The 23747-nt window shown below is 40.5% G+C and overlaps 1 protein-coding gene across 2 annotated transcripts; it reads right to left on the bottom strand.

The window, feature by feature from the left end:
- Nucleotides 1-113: 113 nt before the first annotated feature.
- On the bottom strand, nucleotides 114-19063 carry zgc:77439 (uncharacterized protein LOC378987 homolog). Of its 2 annotated transcripts, none has more exons than XM_041192612.1 (4): nucleotides 19025-19063; nucleotides 4702-4840; nucleotides 3207-3346; nucleotides 114-1901 (listed from the first exon to the last, which is right to left on the bottom strand). In XM_041192612.1, exons 2-4 carry the CDS (start codon nucleotides 4816-4818, stop codon nucleotides 1088-1090), a joined length of 1071 nt encoding a protein of 356 aa, XP_041048546.1. In that variant the 5' UTR covers nucleotides 4819-4840; nucleotides 19025-19063; the 3' UTR covers nucleotides 114-1087. The 2 variants fall into 2 exon arrangements, with proteins under 2 accessions (XP_041048546.1, XP_041048545.1); XM_041192611.1 differs by lacking the exon at nucleotides 19025-19063 and adding an exon at nucleotides 18582-19000.
- Between the last annotated feature and the right edge of the window lie 4684 nt (nucleotides 19064-23747).

Below are 23747 nucleotides of genomic sequence, written 5' to 3'. Positions count from 1 at the left end.
TCCAATTCTTATGGGTTGGTTGTGCTTCTTCATCATTTTCTGCATAATGTAGAAAATATACTGCATGCATTCCTTAAGCGTACATATTAGCAACCAAAGGCAAATTTGGTAAGTTATGGCATCATGTTTATGCAACAAACATTTTAGCTAAATAAGCATCAACAATAATGAATAGCTTATTTCATTTTGTATGGTATTTAAAGCCTTTAGCAGATGCTGGTGTAGAAATGCTGGCCCATTTATTTTGCAGGCTATAGTTCGTGGGTCAAAGGGTATAGTTTATTCACATACAGCTGTAGCTCACACTTTCCACTGAATGCAAAATTACAATTTGTGTCTTGGCCTGTCGTATAATTATTATGGTTTTACCTATTTGTTGTCTACATGGCTACCCATTCAACAAAGAATTGATCATCACTGTCATCACATGGTCAAAAATCTATAGCTTTCTCTCTTTTGCACATTTAGCTAGAAAAGGAGACCAGAATTTTGTTAAGTAGGCTTCTGGGAAACCTGAACAATTCAGCAGATGACAGAACATTTGATTCTCTACCCTCTGTCCAAGTTAAGCTACTTCTGTATACAGACTCAAAGATTTATCCCAAACTTTGGCAACAATAGCAAGAAGCAAATGACATCTAGCAAAGGGAAAGCAAACTGATGCAATGCCAGAGCTCCTGGGGCTTTATAGGAAATGGGATTCAAAGATTTTGAGCAGCAGTACTTCTCTGCATTATTTTGACAACAATTTGCATTTGTGCTCATGGCACATTGAACAAATTTTCCAGCTACCACAGCTGGCCATTTACAGTGCTCATTTACTGTGAAGAGAAAAACTGGACAGGAAGGATTATACACAGCATGCCTAACTTTCCTTCCATTTAAATTAATGGACAAGAAATTATATAGGTTTCCTTACGATATATGATCTTCCCTGCCCACTTTTCCTCTGTATACTGTACACAGCAGTTCTGATAAGACCATGCACAAGGATGGGAAAATCTGCACTATGGTTTCCCCAGAACTTATCCTGTTGGCCTATACTCTGGTGGCTGGAAGATGCAGATTTAAAAAGTGGCAGTCCGTTTTATAATGGTTTAGGCTTCACTGTTATCCATGTATCATGGCTTACTATCTTGTAGTTAAACCTCTTATAGTTTTGCAGATCTTGCTTTCTTAATTTCCTGTTTGCTTCATATAGATCTCTTGTTACAGGTGGTATGGGTTCAGTTTTGGATAAATGGGCTAATTCAGCAATGTAACTCCACTGAAGACTATCCAATTTATGAAAATGTCTGTGAGGACTTCCACTTTGCAAAGAGGACTGGTATTCATGTTCTGTAACTGCATCCATTTCAGCTTTAGATGGTAGCTTATAGGTACCATCCAAAGATGCCAAAACAAATGTGACCTGGTTGTGGAACAAAGGAAAAGGGCAAACAGTTTTGCATAAACCAATAAAAAAGAGAGTCGGAAATGTGGTGTGGACAATATGTTTGTAAAGTGGGGTAATTCTGTGATCTTTGACCTTTAAGCCCACTTCTTTTCCAAGAAAAGGAAAAGAATAGTTATAACCAGTGCAGAACATGAACGTATCTGCAGGATACTCCATTCCATCATTACAAATTACCCCAGTCTCTGAAAATCTGTTCAAACCTTTGACTTGCAGGAAATTTGGAGGCAGCGGTGAGGATATCGGCAAATGATTATACACCAAGACAACTTGATTTGCAACTGGGCACAATTCCAATGCTATATCAATTCCAGATGGACCAGCACCAAGCAGAACCAGATTCTTCCCAGTGAACGGTTCAGCAAACCTGTACTCATGACTGTGCATTTTCTGTCCTTTGAAATGTTCAATTTCAGGGATGTGAGGGATGAAAGGGTCAGAATAGTGGCTGCAAATACAAATTAAAACATAGGAAGAACTTGATTATTGTAAAGTTTTACAAGCCATCTAAATATAACAAAACATTTCAAAGATTTACAAAAGCTCATTAACTAAGTTAGATCTTTTGCTTGCTATAAACCTATGTGCAATTGATTAATATTTTTATGTTTTATTTACAAATTTCTCATTTATTGCAGTTTTGTTATTAAGGAAACCCTGGCATGGAATTTGTGGTCAGCAGCAAAGAAACAGCGCTCACTATTCTTCATGCTTACAGCTGCCCACAGAGTTTGTGGGCTTTTCATCAGCAATTTGTGGTAATTAGAGGTCCTTCACAGTACGGCGTCCTCTACAGGGGATCTGTGGCATGTGTGACAAAGCAGCAACAGCATATCTCTTCAACCAAGCAGGTTGAAGAATCTTCATGGAGACATGCAGTGTGTCACCCATGAAGTATAAATTAGAATATTTAATTCAATGTAAAATCATGTGCAGAAAGCAAAATAATGAGGCAAAGAAAGATGGGATTTAGATAGAGAAGTTTTTTTTAATCTTCAACAATAAATTCTGAGGGAATGGCACTCCACATGTACAAAATTAAATGTTCTGGGCCAGAAACATTGTTTGGCAGTAATTAAGATTTAACGCACCATTCAAAATTTCACTTACACCTGAACGAACAAGCCCTAACTTTCACTGCCCTTGTTTCATGGTTAACTAGTGGGCAAGTACCAGAAATTCACATCTTTCATGTGTTTTACTGCTGAACCTATTGGCAAGATACCAATGTAACAAGCTGGGAGAGAAACAGGAAAAATACAGAAAGCATATTGGGGATTTCTGTGTTTAACTGCATACGAATGAACTCCAGAAGTTGTTGTCCACTTTATTTGGTAATAGCGTCAAGTGCTAATAGTCTCACCATTATTGCTATCATAAAATCTTGACCACTATAAAGGGGAGTGCTCACCATACACCTGTTTTACGAATAAATTATTAAATGTATTCAATGGTAGCAAAGTTAATCCCATTTACAGCAGTCTGTAGGCAGCTCCATTCAGCTTCTTTCAGCTGTGATAAATGTATTAAATTAGATTGATAGACAATATGTCTTGCAGCTACAATGCTTCACATCAGATAGCATTTAGACCCCAACCCATTCTCTGAGCCAAATGTGACTGTGAGAAAATGGGTTGTCAAAATTACATGAAAAATAGATATGGAGAAACAAATTACTGTTAAATTTATTTCAGATATCTTGGCAATAAAAATAAGCATTTCTCATTGTTAAAATTTAACACTGCAGACTCACCCGTTACAAACAATAACAGAATCAAATCTCTCTGTGCTACGATAATGACTGTTCAGATTCAAAGATGTTACTTCCCAGGAGTTCCGAGCATCTCCAGTGGTTCCAAAAACAGGGTTCAGTAGTTCAACATATGTGCAAAACTGTGAAAAGATTTGGCAAGTATTCACACCATGCAATTTGCTAAAGATTTGGATAGACAGGAGGGGATGGCAATGGGAAGGTTATAGCGTGGGGTGTAAAGGGAGAAATTTAGTGGAGATTAAAAAGGATATTTCAATAATCCTAGCAAAATATAGCTACTAAGACTGCTGCACAAGCCCAAAATCTGCACCACTGGTACAATGAGCTTCCCTCTCACCAGATTTTGCAAAGCCAGCTCATGAATGTTATTTTAACATGCTTCCTGTGCAGCATGAGCCTTGTGGAAGGAACATAAATGAAAGAATACTCACAAAATTGTAATAGCTGATGAAAATTAAAGGGATGTGGCTATTTAAAGCAAATGTGTACAGAATGCCCATGCATCAGTAGGGAACAGTCAAGGTGCATTGTGTAATTGAAAGCTTTGCTACACTTGTGTTTCAAGGGCTTCAGATTTGTTTCTTGTGAACCATCAGTGATTCCCTGTATTTTGCAACAATGTGCAGCACTGAATAACAGATTATGCCATTCACTGTGAAAGGACATTTGCTAAATCGGCCAATGACTCAAATCTGCAGTCTAGCAAAACTTGCACATAAAATGGGTAAATACTTAAGCTCACTAAATTGGATAAATGTCGAATTGTTGACCAAAAACAAATTGGTGTACAACCTGTTCACCCAATTCAATATTCCTTGCATTCCAGTTGTAGACACATCAGTCTGCTACATGGGACAACCGAATGAGCCTTAATAATTTGTTCTTAAGGAGGAAGAAGAAATCCCAGCCACATCCTGCATAACTGATTCAGGAAGCTGAAGGTAGAAGCTGTAAACAGGTTGTTTGGTATGTTTCACCAACAGAAAATATGATGAAAGACACTGAGAGGTGGAAAAGGGAACAACATAGCAATCGGAGGAATAAGACATTCAGCTCCTTGAACCTGTTTCACCAGCCATTTAGATGATAGGTGATCTGTATTTCAAGTCCATTAATCTGTCTTGGTTCCGTAACCCTTAACACTTTTGCCTGACAAAATTCAGGGAAGGACATACATGTTTAAGAACTGCTATCTAGAACAATGGTCTGGTTAAACAACAAATATCTCCTCAGCTTTAACAGCAATGTCATTCAGTCTGAAGTTGAACTCCTGTCACTATACTTTGGGAAGGAGTTCCAACCAATTAACAGTTCAGAACTGAAAAGACTAAGGTCCAGCTCTGTGACTTAGAGAAAGGGTAATGTTCTTAACAATGCAGCATTTCCCATGCTCTTTTTGGTTCCTGTTCCATCTATTTTAGGTGACAATTTTTATACTTTACAGAAGTAATAGTGCAAAATTTAGTACTGATACCTTTATGTGGGGTTGAATTTCAAAATGATCAGTGTATCGTTCCAGGTATGACTTTACATCACTATGATGAATGAAAGAAGGGGGTTGAATGTCAAATGGAAAATCCGGAAAGGACATGACCTCTTTTGGAAGGTTAGTCCTAAAGAAAAGATGAGACACAAAAGCAAAATCAGACTTTGGGAATTAAATACCATGTCACTCAACAAATGAGTTTTTAAAAAAATAATATGCAGATATTATAGAAGGCAATTTCAGACTTTGGGCTGTCAGTGGGGAATCTTGCCATTAGGGACAAGTATCAATAATTTGGTTGTACGCTGTGCTTTATTTTTCAACCGTTTAAATTAATGGTCAGAGAAAACACAAACAGTGCCAATCTGAGATTATGACACACATTTCTAGCATTGAAGTTCCTTTGCAGGAGCATGAAGTTGAAAATTACCCCTCCTTGCTCATATTAATTTAAACTTTTTGAACCCTTTAGAATAAAATTTAATGAACTCCCATTGGCTGATTACAAATCGGATCCTGGTAGCAGACAAATATGTTGGTTACGAGCTAAAATAAAAGTTTGAGGCAATTGGCAAAATAACTAGTGGCAATGTAAGGAAAAACGTTAAGCAGCAAATCGTTATGATCTCAGATGCACTGCGCTGGAAACAGATTCAATAATAACTTTCAAAAATGAACTGGACAAATTCTTGAACTGGGGAGAATGGTAAGGCTTTGAGGAAAGCATGAGAGTGGGAATAACTGGACAGCTTTTTTAAAAGAGCCAGCACTGGCACAATGGGTCAAATGGCCTCCTTCTGTGCTTTATCTTTTTATTCAATACAATTAGTCTATCACTATCTGAAAAGATGTTAACATTTTAGTTTCGAGTTCATTGAAATGTTAATGTTTTATTCTACTTTCAGATATTGATAGACTATTTCTCCCATGCTTGTTTTCCAGTATTGACTTCCAGCATTTCTAGTACTTTTCTTGGTGTCTTGTATTTTTAGTTGGATAAGAGCCTGTGCCTGTAGATTCCTTCACTATTGTATTACTTTTTGAAGGACTGTAGTAAAGCAGATACTAGCACCATCCATAACTTTGAATTTTATTTACAATTGTATTTGTTATTTTGTTTATCCCCGAGTGTTGAGTTTTTTATGGCCAAAGACAGTTATGGGGCAGAAAATGCCCAAAAGCTGAATTTGTTACTTTTCCACCACCACCATTATTTTTCCATTTCAGGTTCTGGCATCTATGCACCTATGATGTATGATGGCAAAGATACAGGTAAAAGACTATCCCAAATGCTAAGATTAATTGGAGATCGACAAATTACAGTCAGAAATAAAAGAAAAAGGTTGTATTTCTATAGTGCTGCTCATGTTATTAGGATATAGCAAAACACATCATTGGATTCCAATTGAGCTGTGGTTATTGTTTTGCACATAAACACAGATTTTTTTCATAATTTTCAAATAGCAATGAGATAAATGATCAGTTAATCTGTTCAATGTTATTGGTAGAGGAATGAACATTGATCTGAACACCAAACAACTCATTGCTCTTTTTTGAATAGTATCACAAGATCTTGATACAAAAGCAGAATACCGTGGATGTTCAAAATCTAAAATAAAAGCAAATACTGCTGGAAATACTCAGCAGGTCAGGCGGTGTCTGTGGAGAGAAACAGAGTTAGAGGTTCAGGTTGATGGCGCTTCATCAGAACAGAAAGAAGATAGATATGTAAAAGTTTTTAAGCTAGTGGAAGGAAGGAGGTGGGAGTGAAGAGCAGGAGGAACAAAAGTGAAAGGTCTGTGATAGGGTGGAGGGCAGGAGAGATTAACTAACAAAATATTCCATGGTGCACTAGCCAAAGGGAGTGGTAATAGGTATAGTAAAGGGATAAAGGTTGTGTCCAGATGAGGAGCGAATGACTATACAGCAGCCACCTGAATACAACATGAAGGGATAAAGAAAGAAACAAAGCAGCAAAAAGAAAAGACAACCAAAAAAATACATTGAACAAGATGGGGGCAGAGGTTATGATCTAAAGTTGTTGAACTCAATACTGAGTCCAGAAGGCTCGAATGCCAAGACAAAAGAAGAGGTGCTGTTCCTTGAGCTTGCATGGAGCTTCATTGGACAGAAAGGTCAGCGTGGGAGGAGGATGGAGAATTAAAATGACAGGCGACAAGAAGCTTGGAATCATGCTTGCGGAGTGAATGGAGGTGTTCTGTAAAGCTGTTACCCAGTCTATATTTGGTCTCCCCAGTGTAGAAGATACCACATTGTGAACATCAGATCCTATATTAAATTGTAAGAAGTATACCTGAAAACGGTGTTTTGGATGGTGAGAAGGAAAGCGAAAGGACAGGTGTTGCATCTCATATCTCATGCAATTGCATGGCAAGGTGCCATGGGAAGGGCTAGGGGTGACTGCTGAGTGTACCAGGGTGTCATGGAGGGAACGGTCCCTTCAGAAAGCAAAAAGGAGAGGGCAGGGAAAGATGTGTTTGGTGGTGGCATCACTTTGGAGTTGGGGAAAATGGCAGAGGATGACTCATTGAATACAGAGGCTGGTGGAGTGGAAGATGAGGACAAGGGAAACCCTATCATGGTTCCAGGAGGGTGGGGAAAGAGATGGGAACGGAAGTGCAAGAAATAGATTGGACACATTGCAGAGCGCTGTCAAACATGCCAGGTGGGCATGTTGAAGATAAAGGAAGATACCATAAGATTTTATTTGTTTTATTTTTGCTGACTTGCTTTTTTCTTTATCCCTTCATGTTGTTGCTACATAGCCATTCACACCTCATCTGGACACAACCTTAGGCCCTTTACTATACCCATTACCACTCCCTTTGGCCTTTACATCTCGAAATATTTGTTAATTAGTTTCTCCTGCCCTCCACCCTTCCCTTTTGGTCTTACTGTCTTCTGCCCTTCTATTGGCTTAAAAACTCTTATGTTTCTATCATCCTTCTGTTCTGATGAAAGGTCTTCAACCTGAAACATTCTGCTTTTCTCTACAGATGCTGCCTAACCTGCTGTGTATTTCCAGTATTTTTTGTTTTTATTATCACAACATCTTGCATGCCCAATTCAACAGATGGAGCCTTGATTTTATATCATGTGAGAAACAGTATCTAACAATGCAGCACTTCCTCAGTACCACTAATTGAATCTTGCCATCTCCTCTTTCTCATTTTTTTTCCCCAACTCTATATTCCTACCCATTTCACCTTGAAGGTCTCTCTTTGTGTCTCACCTTCTCATAGCTGTCTTCACCACGAGGCTCAGCAATATCTTGTAGATCTACCAGGATCCTACCATTCCCAAACAGGCTCCTTGAATCTCATTTCAATTAAAATCTGTTACCAACCCATCTTTGCTGTTTTTCTATTCAAGATTGTATCTCTCCAAACGGGTTCCTTTTTCTCCAAAGATTGATTATCATCTAGACTAACAACACTGAAGAAGCCTGATACCATTCAGGACAAAGCAGCCTGCTCGATTGGTACCCCTTTAACCGACTTAAATATTCACTCCCTCCAACACTGTTGCACAGTGGCAGCAGTGTGTAGCATATAAAAGATGCACTGTAGTAACTTGGTAAGCCTCCTTCGATAGCACCTTCCAAACCTGCAGCCTCTGCTACCCAGAAGGACAAAGGCAGCAGATGCATTGGAACACCACCACTTGTGTTAATCGGATCCACACCAGTTGGTGAAGTTAAAACTAAGACACAGGTGCTTTCTTGGCTGGAGACAGTTTATTGGCTTAGTTCATAGTCAATACTACTCCAACCCCCCACCCTCTGCCCCCATGTCCCAGCTATCCCATTTATAGGTGTACAAATACCCTTCTCCTGTTTTACAATGTAATTGCCATTAAACCTTAATATGTAATTAATAAGACATTGACAACCTGCAAGTTCCCCTCCAAGCCACACACTTGGAACTATATCACCATTACCTCATTGTTGCTGGGTCTAAAACCTGGAACTCCCTTCCTAACAGCACTGTGGGTGTCCCTACTCCAGGTGGACTGCACAGCTTAAGAATGCTGTTCATCACCACCTTCTCAAGGGCAATGAGAGCTGGGTAACAAACACCGGCCTTGCCAACTATGCTCACATACCATGAAAGAATAAAAACTTTGATACAGCTTCCACATTACTCACTAACCCACTATTTAAGCAAAGTGGTTGATATCTGGTTTCTTTATTGATCCCTGTTTTTCAACTGGAGCTCTCCTTATAGTTGGATGGCATCAATTCTGACCATTATCATTCGACTGTAGCTAGGAATTTTTTACAATGCCTCTTCCCGGCCCTCACTCTTTTTACTTTGACTTGATTTACCTCTTACTCTCAGGTACATTATCCAATTCTGTGCATTCCCTGCTTACATCAATGGAATTTTTTTTTTTAAACGGAATTCTCAATTTGCCTACATATTTAGGCTATTGCAGTAGACTGGAACCCACAATTCTTTTCTCCTGTTTTGGGCCTTCTGTGCTTTTCAACTAAATATGTGCTTTTTCACTTCCCTCTTGCCAAGTTATTCTGTCAAATATCGCTCCTCCTACCCTTCATTATTCCTCAGCTTCCTCCTCTTCTGTCATGAGTGTAGAGTCCCCCTCCCCACCTTTAGAACCTACGATTTATCTCTGTCTCCTTTGGCATTCTTCACAGTATTTATTCCTGGATTCTTCCATAGTAGCAATCCCAAACTGTTCCATCCTCTGCCCCAGCATCTACCTTGTTGGAGATATTTCTCAGATTGATTCCTGTTACCTTGTCCCTATCCCACTTAACCTTCCTTCCTCTACAGCTCTTCCAATCCCATGTGCAAATCTGCAATGATTACCTCTCTCTGCTTTTCCATTCAGAATATTCATTCTTTTGTGAACATGGCCTTGTGGTTCATTATCTCTGCTGCATATTCCATCAAAATAATTACATTCACTGAAATATGAATCATGGTTGGTTACTCTTTCACCTTGCGTTAGGAAATCAGGACTCTTGGTTTAGGGGATAAAATGAAATGAGTGATAAAGAAAAATGGCTAATGAACCGTATAATGGTAATGTTAAGTAGTTTGTTTTCCAATGCAGTTTAGACCTAAGTGGGGTACCTTACAGTTCAGTGTTGGCGCCCTTCTCTTCATTATACTTATTAAGGATCTATAGGAGAAAATAGCATGTCAATTAAATATACATATTACATCCAATTGTGTGAAAGAATAAGGACCTCAGAAAAATAGAAAGAGAAAATTCATGGTACAGAAGGAAGCCATCTAACCCATAAATTATATTAGAAGTAAGATGAAAAATAGATTTAAATAAATCAGGAAAGCATCTTCAAGACAAAAACAGAAAATACTGGAAAAACTCAGCAGGTCTAACAGAATCTGTAGAGAGAAAAACAGAGTTAACATTTCAAGTCCGTGTAACTCTTCTTCAGACCTGATTTGTTTTTCCAGCATTTGCTGTTTTTGTTTCAGATTTCCAGCATCCGCAGTGTCTTACTTTTATCTAAATATCTTCAAGATTGGATAGACTGGGAAATTGGGTCCCAGGACTGGCAAATGTCTTTTGATCAAGGCAAGTGTTCAGATATGCACTTAGGTAAGCAAAATAAGGCCACAGAGTAGAATATGGATAAGCATTAGTTAAAGGTAATTAAGGAAGTGAACTTTTATCCAGTAATCAAGATACAGGCCATGGTCAAAGCAAATAGAGTTCTGGGTTGGATTGCACAGATTTTTATCGTACTGTGTCCAGTTTTAGTGATCCCTCAAGATGCTGAAGAAGCTGCAGAAAAGGCCAACAAGTGTGATCACTGATCTAAGACTATTGAGTTATGAAGATAGACTTGATGAGTTGGGTTTATATTTGCTCGGGGGAATCTGATTAAAGTATTTAATGTTAAAGTATTTAACATTATGAAAGAAATGAACATCATGCCAGTGGATGTTGAGTTTGAACTTATGGGGTCAGGTAGAATTAAGATTCACCTATACAGCCTCAGGAAGCAGGGGAATGAGGTTGGAATTCTGGAATTTTCAACTTACCCAGAGGGTGGATTAGGATTCTAGAGAGGATAGTGAAGATGGGTTTCTTACAGTTCTTTAAGAAGGCATTAAATGTATTTCTGGAAAATTAAGTGAACACAACAAACAATAGATAAGATTAAAATGTTCTGGAAAATAATGTAAGCACATTGGAGCTCGTGGGGTGTGTCTGATGTTCCATGGGAAGTTGGAGAAGAATTTCTCACTGAGGTCTCTTCAATTGCCTGCCAAAAGCTCCAAGGAAGCATCCAAAATTAATGTTAATCAGGCATTCATATATCTTAGTGATATCTTTCATCTGCTGTCCCAGCTTCCCCTGAGAAAAGCAGCCTTCATCTGCTTAAATACCAGCCCTAATGATGTCAAACTAACTATGTTTGCAAAAATTGAGGCAACAGAGGATGTGAGCAGAGGATCGCCTTTGTAGTCTGACTTTCCTTGCAGACTTTCACTGGTCATCCATTTCTTCCAGGCATGCCAAAAAGGGTAGGAAGTTCCATTTGGAAATCTATTCATGCCATTAACAGTGCTGGATGCAAGACATTATAATAATTGGTTAAAGGGTCATGACAACGAACTGCCAATAGTAAAGAAAGCTTAAGAAATTGCTGAAATATCCAAACTTTTATATTACAATATTCATGCTGTTGTCCAGCAACCCTGGATGGATATCTGTAATTTACATTTCACATCCAGTACCATAATGGTGGAAATGGCATGTAAATCCCAAACCAAAAACAGAATTACCTGGAAAAACTCAGCAGGTCTGGCAGCATCGGCGTAGAAGAAAAGAGTTGACGTTTCGAGTCCTCATGACTCTTCCACAGAACTGAGCGAAAATAAAGAGAAATTGGGGGGGTGGTGTGGTTATAGGGACAAGCAAGCAGTGATAGGAGCAGATAATCAAAAGATGTCACAGACAAAAGAACAAAAGAACACAGAGGTGTTGAAGGTAGTGATATTATCTAAACGAATGTGCTAATTAAGAATGGATGGTAGGGCACTCAAGGCACAGCTCTAGTGGGGGTGGGGTGGAAAGACTAGCAGGGCATAAAAGATTTAAAAATAATGGAAATTGGTGGGAAAAGAAAAATCTATATAAATTATTGGAAAAAACAAAAGGAAGGGGGAAGAAACAGAAAGGTGGTGGGGATGGAGGAGGGAGTTCAAGATCTAAAGTTGTTGAATTCAATATTCAGTCTGGAAGGCTGTAAAGTGCATATACGGAAGATGAGGTGCTGTTCCTCCAGTTTGCGTTGGGCTTCATAGGAACAATGCAGCAAGCCAAGGACAGACATGTGCGCAAGAGAGCAGGGTGGGGTGTTAAAATGGCAAGCGATAGGGAGGCTTGAGTCATTCTTGCAGACAGACTGCAGGTGTTCTGCAAAGCGGTTGCCAAGTTTACAATTGGTCTCTCCAATGTAGAGGAGACCGCATTGGGAGCAACGAATGCAATAAACTAAGTTGGGGGAAATGCAAGTGAAATGCTGCTTCACTTGAAAGGAGTGTTTGGGCCCTTGGATGGTGAGGAGAGAGGAAGTGAAGGAGCAGGTGTTGCATCTTTTGCGTGGGCATGGGGAGGTGCCATAGGTGGGGGTTGAGGAGTAGGGGGTAATGGAGGAGTGGACCAGGGTGTCCCGGAGGGAACGATCCCTACAGAATGCCGCCGGGGGTTTGGTGGGGGGGGGGGTGAAGGGAAGATGTGTTTGGTGGTGGCATCATGCTGGAGTTGGCGGAAACGGCGGAGGATGATCCTTTGAATGCGGAGGCTGGTGAGGTGATAAGTGAGGACAAGGGGGAGCCTATCATGTTTCTGAGAGGAGGAGAAGGCGGGAGGGCGGATGCGCGGGAGATGGGCCAGACATGGTTGTGGGCCCTGTCAACAACCGTGGGTGGAAAACCTCGGTTAAGGAAGAAGGAGGACATGTCAAAGGAACTGTTTTTGAAGGTAGCATCATCAGAACAGATGCGACGAAGGTGAAGGAACTGAGAGAATGGGATGGAGTCCTTACAGGAAGCAGGGTGTGAGGAGCTGTAGTCGAGGTAGCTGTGGGAGTCGGTAGGCTTGTAATGGATATTGGTGGACAGTCTATCACTAGAGATTGAGACAGAGAGGTCAAGGAAGGGAAGGGAAGTGTCAGAGATGGACCATGTGAAAATGATGGAGGGGTGGAGATTGGAAGCAAAATTAATTAATTTTTCAAGTCCCGGCGTGAGCATGAAGCAGCACTGAAGTAATCATCGACGTACCGGGGAAAGAGTTGTGGAAGGGGGCCTGAGTAGGACTGGAACAAGAAATGTTCCACATACCCCATAAAGAGACAGGCATAGCTGGGGCCCATGCGGGTACCCATAGCCACACCTTTTACTTGGAGGAAGTAAGAGGAGTTAAAGGAGAAATTGTTCTGTGTGAGAACAAGTTCAGCCAGATGGAGGAGAGTAGTGGTGGATGGGGATTGTTCGGGCCTATGTTCGAGGAAGAAGCTAAGGGCTCTCAGACCATCCTGGTGGGGGATGGAGGTGTAGAGGGATTGGATGTCCGTGGTGAAGCAGAAGCGGTTGGGGACAGGGAACTGGAAATTGTTGATGTGACGTAAGGTGTCAGAGGAATCACGGATGTAGTAGGAAGGGACTGGATAAGGGGAGAGAGAAGGGAGTCAAGATAACGAGAAATGAGTTCCGTGGGGCAGGAGCAGGCTGACATGATCGGTCTACGGGACAGTTCTGTTTGTGGATTTTGGGTAGGAGGTAGAAGCGGGTCATCTGAGGTTGGACGACTATCAGGTTGGAAGCTGTGGGAGGAAGATCTCCAGAGGAGATGAGGTCAGTGACAGTCCTGGAAACAATGGCTTGATGTTCAGTGGTGGGGTCATGGTCCAGGGAGAGGTAGGAGGAAGTGTCTGCGAGTTGACGCTCAGCGTCCGCAAGGTAGAGATCAGTGCGCCAGACAACAACAGCACTACCCTTGTCAGTGGGTTTGATGATAATGTTGGGGTTGGACCTGAGAGAACAGAGTGCAGTAAGTTCAGAGAGAGACAGATTAGAATGGGTGAGAGGAGCAGAGAAATTGAGACGACTAATATCATGCCGACAGTTCTCAATGAAAAGATCAAGAGAAGGTAAGAATCCAGAAGGAGGGGTCCAGGTGGAGGGAAAATATTGGAGGTGGGTAAAAGGATCCGTTGAATGGGGAGAGGACTCCTGCCCAAAGAAGTGAGCACGGAGACGAAGACGGTGGAAGAAGAGTTCAGCATCGTGCCGAGCCCAAAATTCATTGAGATGAGGGCGTAAGGAAATGAAACTAAGTCCTTTGCTGACCACTGAACGTTCAGCGTCGGAGAGGGGAAGGTCAGGGTGTATAGTGAATACACGGCCGGGGCTGGGATTGGAAGATGGGGTGGGGATGGAGTGACAGGCAGGGGTGGAGGGTCCTAGATGGGTGTCGATGAGTTGTTGGAGCTTATCCCAAATATTGAAATGAAATGTTTGAGCCAGACTTCCATTACTGCTGGCCCTATTAACCAGAAAATACGTCAGGGCACAACTTGTGTAGGGTTATGACAAGATATAAATTCTGTCCATTTTCCATTCCTGCTGCCAAAAAATAATTATCAGGCATTACTAAGCAAGAAATTTGGGGTTATGACTTAATGCAACGGAAGGAAGCCCTTCTGCATTTCTCAGATCAGCTGGTACCAAGTTCCTTTTGTTTTTTTTTAAAAGCACAAAATTAATGATTTTCAACAGTCCTTACACTTGAGTCATTAAAGTACACTGGGGCCAGTCAGACAAAATGCAACACTCGAAGCCCAAAGTAAAGTTACTGTATTCATATCAGATACAGTTTATTTTTGGAACCAAATCTGGTGTCCACTTGTACACAGCTAGAATTCTACATCCACCAGAGGCTAATGCTGAGTCACAGTTTGTCTTTAGGAGTGGAGAGCTCATAACAGCAGGGTAAAAAGTGAACTACTCAGCAATCTCTACATGCAAGTCTGTCCAGATCCTGACTGGCATAGATTTTTTTTTAAAAAGTTCTCATATACGTATCTTTTCAAAGCTGTTTTATCCTACACCCACCCTACCCCCACTTGACTTTCTGTTAACTGTTCCTATTAATTTTACTGGGGGAATATCATTCCTCCACCCATCACTATCCACCACCCCTGTTAAGTTTTGTTTAAAAATAAAATCTAGGACAGTCTGTTAGCTACAACATTGCAGTCACAACTGGGATCAAATTCCAATTCAGGCATGATTGATATTCAGGTTTAAGCTTACATAGGTTATACGGCACATAAAGAGGCCTTTTGCCCAACCAGTCCATGCTGGTCTTTATGCTCCACTTGACCCTCCTCCCATCTTTCCACATCTAAATTTACCATTATAACCATCTATTTCCTTCTCTCTCATAGCTCCCCCTTAAATGCATCTATACAAATCACTTCAACCACTGGTAGAGTTCCGCATTCTCACCACTGTCTGGGTAAAGAAGTTTCTTCTGAATTCCCTAATATATTTCATAAAAGGATCATTTGTCATGTGTTTTTATGTTATTTATGGAAGGAAGGAAAAGCTGGAACTAGAAATCCCTTTGTGCATGGCTTGGGTAATCTCCTTGGAACTGATCAGTTGCACCAAGATGATTGCAAACTTCACTGTTTCACTCAATCATTTAAGGAGGACAGTGTGTAAATAAACTAGTGTGGGAAGATACCAAATCAGGAACAAAATTAGAAAAACAGTACATCAAACTCAAGCAGTAAAAACTGCAAAACCCTCTTTGCACCACCAGTGGAGAATAACATTTTGCAAACTAAGTCTCGTTAAATAAGTTTACAGTTCAACTTAGAGAACTGATTTACAAATGCAGTAAAACTGGACATCAAGTCATAAGGTTATCTGCTAAGGATGGTCAATCTACCATTCTGAGAAAGCTATAATTATAATGGTCCACAATTAGGCAATTACATCCGCAGAGAGAATAATATGTCTTTTCTGATGGCACAAATCTTAAAAAATCCTTTTTACTTCCTCCTTCAAGTACTATGCCCTGAGGGGGCATTGATGACATGGACTTCAATTGGGCTGGTCCATGATTATGCTTGGCAAAGTACTACAGTTGTTTGCCATTGCATTCTGGAATATGGCTGACCAGGAAGCTCTCCCAATCTTACCGCCTGCCATCAGGTATTTTGGAAAGGATTTACAGGCTGTTAATCAACCTATCTGGCCACATTACAAACACACCTTCCAAGTCCTGAAGTGGGAACCCAGAGCTTCAGGTCAGAGGTAGGAACACTACAACTGTGCCACAAGACTTCCCTGGACTGGAATGCACAGGGTGAAAATATAAACAAAAATATTATTGTGAGCCAAGCAGACAGCAGAATAGAAGAATAAAAGTTAGCACTTTTAAAACAGTTATTACTATCATTTGTATAAATTACTAGATTGTAAAATTTGGTTACCTTGAAATTCAAGTAGCTCAACCAAAATGTTATTCGAGTTAATTGGCTTAATGTTATCAGTTCTTGACTTTGCTTCATACTGCAGCACTGAATAAAAGCTGGATGTTCTACATCCTTCAAGTTTATACTATATAGAAATCTTAAATAGTAATACAAAATAGAAACTTTTATAAAATAGCACTGATTTCTATTAATATTTAAACAGAATTCTCTTTGCCATTTCTGACTTATCAACTGAAGGTTACTGCTTAAATTTTCATTGTTTAGCAGGAGATACTAATTTCACAATTTCAGTTACATCTAAGTTCAGAATTATCAGGTTTTTATTCTCCCTAGTTTCCTCTCCTGACTTAGCTGGGGCACATATCTATTGCTGCAGCCATCAATAGCCTTTGATTACCATGGGTGAACCGAGACAGTATCACATGCAAATCAACTGCAGGTTATATCATGACAATGCTACATCCAATATTCTCATGTACATTTTCCTGCAATTGTCAGTGGCAGTAATCAGCTGGATGAATTCTCTGTACCACTCCATCCCTTACTTATTTAAATCCCAAGGGTGCTGGCACCAATTTGAGTATCTTTACCACTGTCCATTAAAATTGGCTAATGCAGTACAGACATGAAACTGAACCTTTGGCTTTCATCTGGCTCAAGACAAAACCTTCATTTGTCTCTTCTGATTATGGCTTCTTGTTTCTACTCAGTCTACAGCAATTAGTACAGGTAGACACAGGAGCTATGTAATCCTCCACAACACTGATAAAGCATTTGCATTCAGACACAGGAGAATGTGAATTCAAAATCCTCTTCCTCCTTGGCCTGGCCTTGCTCCAACTATTTCTACAAATTTATTTCTACAACTTCATCTAGTTCTCATATTCTTCAGTCTACCACCAACTCTGCTCAAAGAAGTGGGGCGGTTGAAATGCAATCATGTAAGAAAGATCCTATTTGTCTTACCATAGTCATGTGACCTCTGTTACGTGATTGCATTTCAACCCAAACACACCCACAGATCAGCACTGTGGGATTTTCTTCCTAAATGCCTGTCTAACCCAATCTCCATAAGCCTTTTCAAAACTTGCCTCTTACCAATCTTTAGTAACTTTCCCTAACCTTCTCTGCATTCTCAGAGTCCAATCCATGCCTTTGCAAAGTATTGTTACATGAATGTAGAGTTTCAAAAGTCCTCCCTGCAGCTACTCCCACAGAATATCTGCTGTCGTGGTATGTCACCCATTTGTCTTGCAACATCCTTACCCATCCACTGTAACTCTTTCGAGTACAAACCCGTTTCCATCTGTTTCAGATGAAGTTATATTGTTTCATAGTTTGCCATTGTGAGATTTGAACTCTTGATACTCTTTCAAGTACAAACCTGTTTCCATCTGTTTCAGATGAAGTCACATTGTTCCATAGTTTGCCATTGTGAGATTTGAACTCTTGATCTTGGGGTTACAAACCCAGTACCATAACCACTTGGCTATTTAGGCCAAGCACCCATCCCACTGTAGCTTGTCTGCAAGCACACTGTGACATCTGCCATCCAATTACTAGGTCTACTCCTCCTTCTGCTCTCCATTTTTGCCCTCTTAAAGAGATCATCATAGCTTTATAGCCTATAGCTCTGATCAAATGGGCAAAATACTAACATTTCAAAAGTAAGTGTTATTTTTGATAATTCCATACTAATATGAACACTCCCCAAAAACAAAAAAAAATGAAATTACTGTTTCAGATACCTTTAACAAAAAGGAGAAATCAAATTTCCAATCACTTTGATTGACATCACTTGAATTCCACGGCATTATTCCACCCAGCTCTGGAAATACAAAGCGCCTGTAACCCAGCTCAAATGGCGCTTACTTATTTTTACAGTTTTTTCCTGTTTGAATTTTAGTGGTAAAAGATTTTTCCAGCATTGTTTTATTGGGAGATGAATTTCAAATTAGTACACCAAGATTGGTTAATCTGAGCAACTGGATATATGCAATGGAAACATGCATTTAAATATTGTGTCCCCGAAAGCTTCTCACATCTATGCGGTCAAGAAGACAAAAGCAGGTTCATTCCTGCTTGACTGTACCTGCTGACTTGACACGACCACCAGATGGTGCAACCTACCACGCAGGAAAACAAAAAACGGTCCGCTTCCGGTCACCTGGATTATACTCGTCGGCGAAGGCATAATCCAGTGGCCATTAGGAGGGCGAGAGCTCACGCTGATGTACCAACAGCAGGATCTAGGTTTTAGTTCATGAAATGTTATCTAATTGATAAATCAAGTTACCTTTCTGTTGGTTGTGCGCGTGATGCATATTACCTTAAGTCCCTGTACATGCTGGAATGTAGAGGCAGGCCATTGTCATCTTTTCCCACTCTGTCTGTGTAAACCCAGGTGCCCCCAACACAGTCAGACAGCTCATACACCACAGGGGGAGCGAAGATCTGTGGCCTGGCCAGCAGGTGATGAGCAGCGCAGAGTCCGCTCGCCCCTGCGCCGATGACCGCTACCTTTAGCTTGTGATAGCTCATAGTTAATGACTTTACAAAATGTGAACTTTAGTCATTTCCCAGGTCCTTTACTCGATAGGCGTTTATTTGCCCAACTCGCTGCCTGTTGCTGGAGATCTTTTAATTAAAGCTGTGTGGTACTCTCTCGACCCCAGTAAAATTGCCTCATTACTGGATAAATAAATTAGTAATTTGAGTGCTAAAACGGAGAACGTATTCCTTTTAAATGTCTGACAGCTCTGGCGGAATTACCGTGCCTGCTACACTGCTCCACTCTGCCGATTGGTGGATATTCTTTAACCAAAAGATTCTGTGGACTACCGTCAATCATCAACTATCATGGGCGTTACCAAAGGAAAAAGGCAAAATTATTTAATCACTTTTAAAGACGTCTCCAAGGACGTTTAAACCGTATTTGATTTTTCTTAGAACATTTTACGCAGCTTTTACTGCAATGTTTTTATTTCTTTCCAGCCCACCACCTTCACTGCCCATGTGCAAAATAAACCTGCGCACGTTTAAATGGAATGTCTATTTCTTTAACTTAATAGCACTGATTTTCCTGAAAGAGTTAACCGTTGCTGCTAGTGGATCGATAGACGTTGACAGCTCTCCATCACCACATTTAAAAATCGCCCCCTTTTCAGATGTTAGTCTAGACGGTGCGTGCTCATGGGCCACTCTGCTGTTGGCACCTTTCAGCAAAGTCGCTAGATGGCGAACAGGAGCGGGAATTCTGTCGAAGGGTCATGAGGACTCGAAACGTCAACTCTTTTCTTCTCCGCCGATGCTGCTAGACCTGCTGAGTTTTTCCAGGTAATTCTGTTTTAATTCTGGCTGATCTGCCTTTTCTGGCCTGAGAACTGCTGGATTACAATTATAGAGTATAAAAGCTGCTGCCCTAACTCACTCACTACCTTACAGGTTGAACGTGGTACCTAAGGCTTTTTTATCACTCGGATCCGTAGGTCAGTGTTGTTCAACAGACTTGCCAGTCGATTGGGGTCACAGACATTTGGCGAATTGATTATTTTTTAAATAATGAGTTGTGTTGAAGTTGCAGCGGTAGCTATGTGTATGGGTGTCAGTCGCTAGACTGCTGTTTGTCATCAGTCCCTAATTGAGCAAGGAAGGATCAATCAAATTGTCATTGGACCGGAGCCACATGTGGGTCAGAAATTCAGTTTTCCGGTTTCTGGTGAACTGGAAGCTTAAGGACCACTCGCTCAATGAAACGAGAAAAATAATCTGCTAGTAAATGAGCAGTATAATGCGGATGCTGGAAATCTGAAATGACAGGAAATGTTCAGCAGGTTATGGCAGCATCTGTGGCGAGAAATAGTTTTAACATTTCAGGTTGATGACCTTTCATCAAAACTGGGAAAAGTTAGAAATGTAATATTGTAGGTTTGACCAAGAGGTGGGTAGGACAAGGACAAAAGGAGAGATTCAATGACGGAAGTTAGTTTTCCAGGGCCAAAGGAAATAGTGATGAGGCAAGAAACAAAGAATATGCTTGGAGCAGGTGTGCTGCTATCCTAAAAAAAATGAAACAAGCAAAGGAAACAAAATGGACCACAGATTATGGTCTGAAATTGTTGAACTCAATGTTGAGTCCAGAAGGCTGTAAAGTGCCTAATCAAAAGATGAGGTGCTGCTCCTCAAACTTATGTTGAACCTCACTTGAACAGTGCAGTAGGCCAGGACAGAAAAATCAGCAAGAGCAAGGTGGAGGATTAAAATGACAGGCCACTGGAAGCTTGGGGTCATGCTTGTGGACTGAATGGAGATGTGCCACGTGGTCGCCCAATATGTGTTTGGTGTCCCCATTGTAGAGATCATATTTTGATTAGTGAATAGTGGAGACTAGATTGAAAGAAGTACGCATGAAGTGCTGCTTCACCTGGAAGTACTATTTGAGGCCTTGGCCAGCAAGGAGGTAAAAAGGCAGGTGTTACATCTCCTGTGTTTGCATGGAAAGGTGCCATAGGAAGGGGACAGGGTGTTGGGAATGACTGAGGAGTGGACCAGGCTATCATGGACGGAACAGTCCCTTCGGAATGCTGAAAGGGGAAGAATGGAGATGTGGTCACATCACACTGGAGGTGGCGGAATGGCAGAAAATAATCCATTGAATACAGAGGCTGGTGGAGTGGATGCTATTGTGGGGGGTTCTAGGAGGGAGGGGAAAGGGTGAGAGCAGAAGTGCGGAAAATGTGGCAGACACAGTTGAGGGTCCTGATGGTGGAGGGGAATCCTCAGTTGAGGAAAAGAAGAGACACAATAAGGTCAAATTTTTACTCCTTTCCCTTCACCTCCTACCCTCTCGTCCTTCTCATTCAATTTTTCAATTCAATGAGGCATTTGTTCCCACCCCAACCTCATTCAGCTGATATCCCTCCTCCATTTTTCCAGTTCATGCTATTACTTTTTTCCCCATTTCCTATTTCATTGCTTGCACTCTCCCTGCTTCCTTCAATTAACGCTGGCACTTTACTTTTCCCCCCAACCAAAGTACCACTCCATCCTGCTACCTGCTCCCCTTCATTAGCACCTATTAACATAGGAAATAGAAGCAGGACTAGGTCATTTGAATCTTTGCACCTGCTCAGCCATTCAATATGATCATGGCTGTTCCTTTATTTCAATGCCATACTCCCACTCTCTCTCCCCATAGTCCTTGATGCCTTTTGAATCTAGAAATCTATTTCCTTCTTAAATATATTCAGTGACTTGGCTTCCACAACCCTCTGTGGTAGAGAATTCCAAAGGTTCACCATTCTCTGAGTGAAGAAGTTTCTCCTCATCTCAGTCCTAAATGGCCTACCCCATATCCTGAGATTGTGACCCCTTGTTCTAAACTCCCCAGCCAGAGGAAACATCATTCCTGCATCCAGTCTGTCCAGCCCTGCCAAGAATTTTATGTTTCAATAAGATTCCTTCTCATTCTTCTAAGCTCCAGTGAATACAGGCCTAGTCAACCTAATCTCTTCTCTTATGACAATCCTGCCATCCCAGGAATCAGTTTGATGAACCTTCGCTGCACTCCCTCTAATGGCAAGTATATCCTTTCCTTTTGATGCCATTCAGTTTTCTCTCCTTCAACTGCCATCTATTATCACTTTTGATAGCCATCCATTCCCTATTACTTGTGGAATTCCCCTCCTAAATCCAGCTACTTTTACACTGCCGCAGCTCTAAAGAACAGTCTTAGGGATTTGAAAAGTTAACTTTTTTTCTCCACAGATGCTGTCAGACCTGCTGAGTTTTTTCAGCATTTTCTGTTTTTGTTGTTTTTACACTGTACAGGATCACTCTTTAAGATGATTCCAGCACTAGTAGTAGGGCTTTCAGCCTTTGTGAACTGTAGGCAAAAGTTCCTGTTGTGTGAATTACTGCCTACAAAATATGGAGCCTGCAATCCCAACAGTTAATGCTGGAAGCAACATTCAGAGAAGAGAGGATTAAATGGAGAATTATTTGTGTCACTGTATATGTTGGACCATCAAATCTGAGGCGGAAATGAGATTACATTTTAACTAAACACTAAAAGATTGTATCTATATAGCCCTAACATAGAGATTATGGAGCATTCTCCAAAGCATTAATTAAAGAATAGGCAGAAATTACACAGCCATCGATTAGGGCAATGTGGCAACCAGTTCATGTGTAGAAAGGTCCCACAAACAGGATAAATGACCAGATAACCAGTTTATAAAATTACATTCTTAGGAGTTGCATATTTTAAGATAGCTTATTTTTGAGATTTTGTTTGTGGGCCATAAATTGCCATGGGAAATAGACAATTTCTCCATTTATTTTAAACAGCTATAATCTGATATGTTATCAGCTGATCTGGTGCTGTTTAATGATAGTTGTGGTTTGGATAATCAAAATTTTACCATTACTGATTGCTATCTTAATAATGAGAAAACATGTAATGGTGATTTATTTTGAATAATTATCCTCATAGAGATATTTTGTTCCCCCATGTTATTCACTGAGTAGTTTTCATTTTAAATGATTGGAGCATCATTGTAAATCTCATGGCCAGGGCAGATTGGACTAATGTTTCAGTAATTAGAGGGAATCAATTTTGGAAAGCAGTGGTCATTTCCTTGCTAGCATCACATGAAATTCTAAGAAATAGATTTTTCTCATTTCTATTGTATGTGCAATTTAAGACATTCTTTTTTAAATTGCTGCTGGGCCTTCTGATCTCATACAAAGGAAATTTATGATTAACAAGTTCCAAAGAAATTAGAAGTCAACAAATATTTGTAGATATAACAAAAGAAAACACAAAATTGGAAGCAATTGGTAGTGCTTGTCCAGAGTTACCTTAAGATACTTTTATTAATCACCAACATTACATTGCTTCAGAGAATGCAGTTCTAATATGTAAGCATACACAGGCACCATAAAGTTTTAAAATTTGCATTAGGATTGCATTTGGTGTCTTCCAGCACTGATCTTAGCAAAATTTGTAGGGTCAGTGATAAGGAACTTAATTACATGGAACTAACAGATGCATGCAGCACTGTGTGCATAACTCTGGTATCTGCCTGCCCCATGCACCTGGAAAATCAGCTATCACTGAGCCTGCAGCTATTACCTCTTGGAAGTCCTGAAATATCCCATTAAGACTTTAAGTGAAAAATATTCACCTCTTGTCTGGACCCTCTAGGTGTGCTCCATTTGCACTCAAGTGGAGTTTAGTGTGCCTTATCCTACATGGTATACCATGCTTGGCCTAAATAGCCAAGTGGTTATGGTACTGGGTTTGTAACCCCAAGATCAAGAGTTCAAATCTCACAATGGCAAACTATGAAATAATGTAACTTCATCTGAAACAGATGGAAACGGGTTTGTACTTGAAAGAGTTACATGGTATACCATTATTCAGTTGGATGCCAGTCCCAACTCAGCTAGGGAAGTGAGAATTATCTATTTGAGTAGTGCCAATTCCTGGATC

This window comes from Carcharodon carcharias, chromosome 7 (assembly GCF_017639515.1).
Source record: "Carcharodon carcharias isolate sCarCar2 chromosome 7, sCarCar2.pri, whole genome shotgun sequence".
Lineage (NCBI taxonomy): Eukaryota > Metazoa > Chordata > Chondrichthyes > Lamniformes > Lamnidae > Carcharodon > Carcharodon carcharias.
Note: the sequence above shows the minus strand (reverse complement) of the source record. Positions and strands in the feature narration are given on the sequence as shown.

Excerpts from the sequence above, each read along its gene's own strand:
- zgc:77439 (XM_041192611.1), bottom strand. The coding sequence starts at position 18,793 with ATGAGCTATCACAAGCTAAAGGTAGCGGTCATCGGCGCAGGGGCGAGC. Across the intron at positions 4,841-18,581 it reads AGCATGTACAGGGACTTAAG|GACTAACCTTCCAAAAGAGG; the intron begins GTAATATGCATC and ends TCTTTTCTTTAG. Across the intron at positions 1,902-3,206 it reads TCTGTTATTGTTTGTAACGG|CCACTATTCTGACCCTTTCA; the intron begins GTGAGTCTGCAG and ends TTGTATTTGCAG.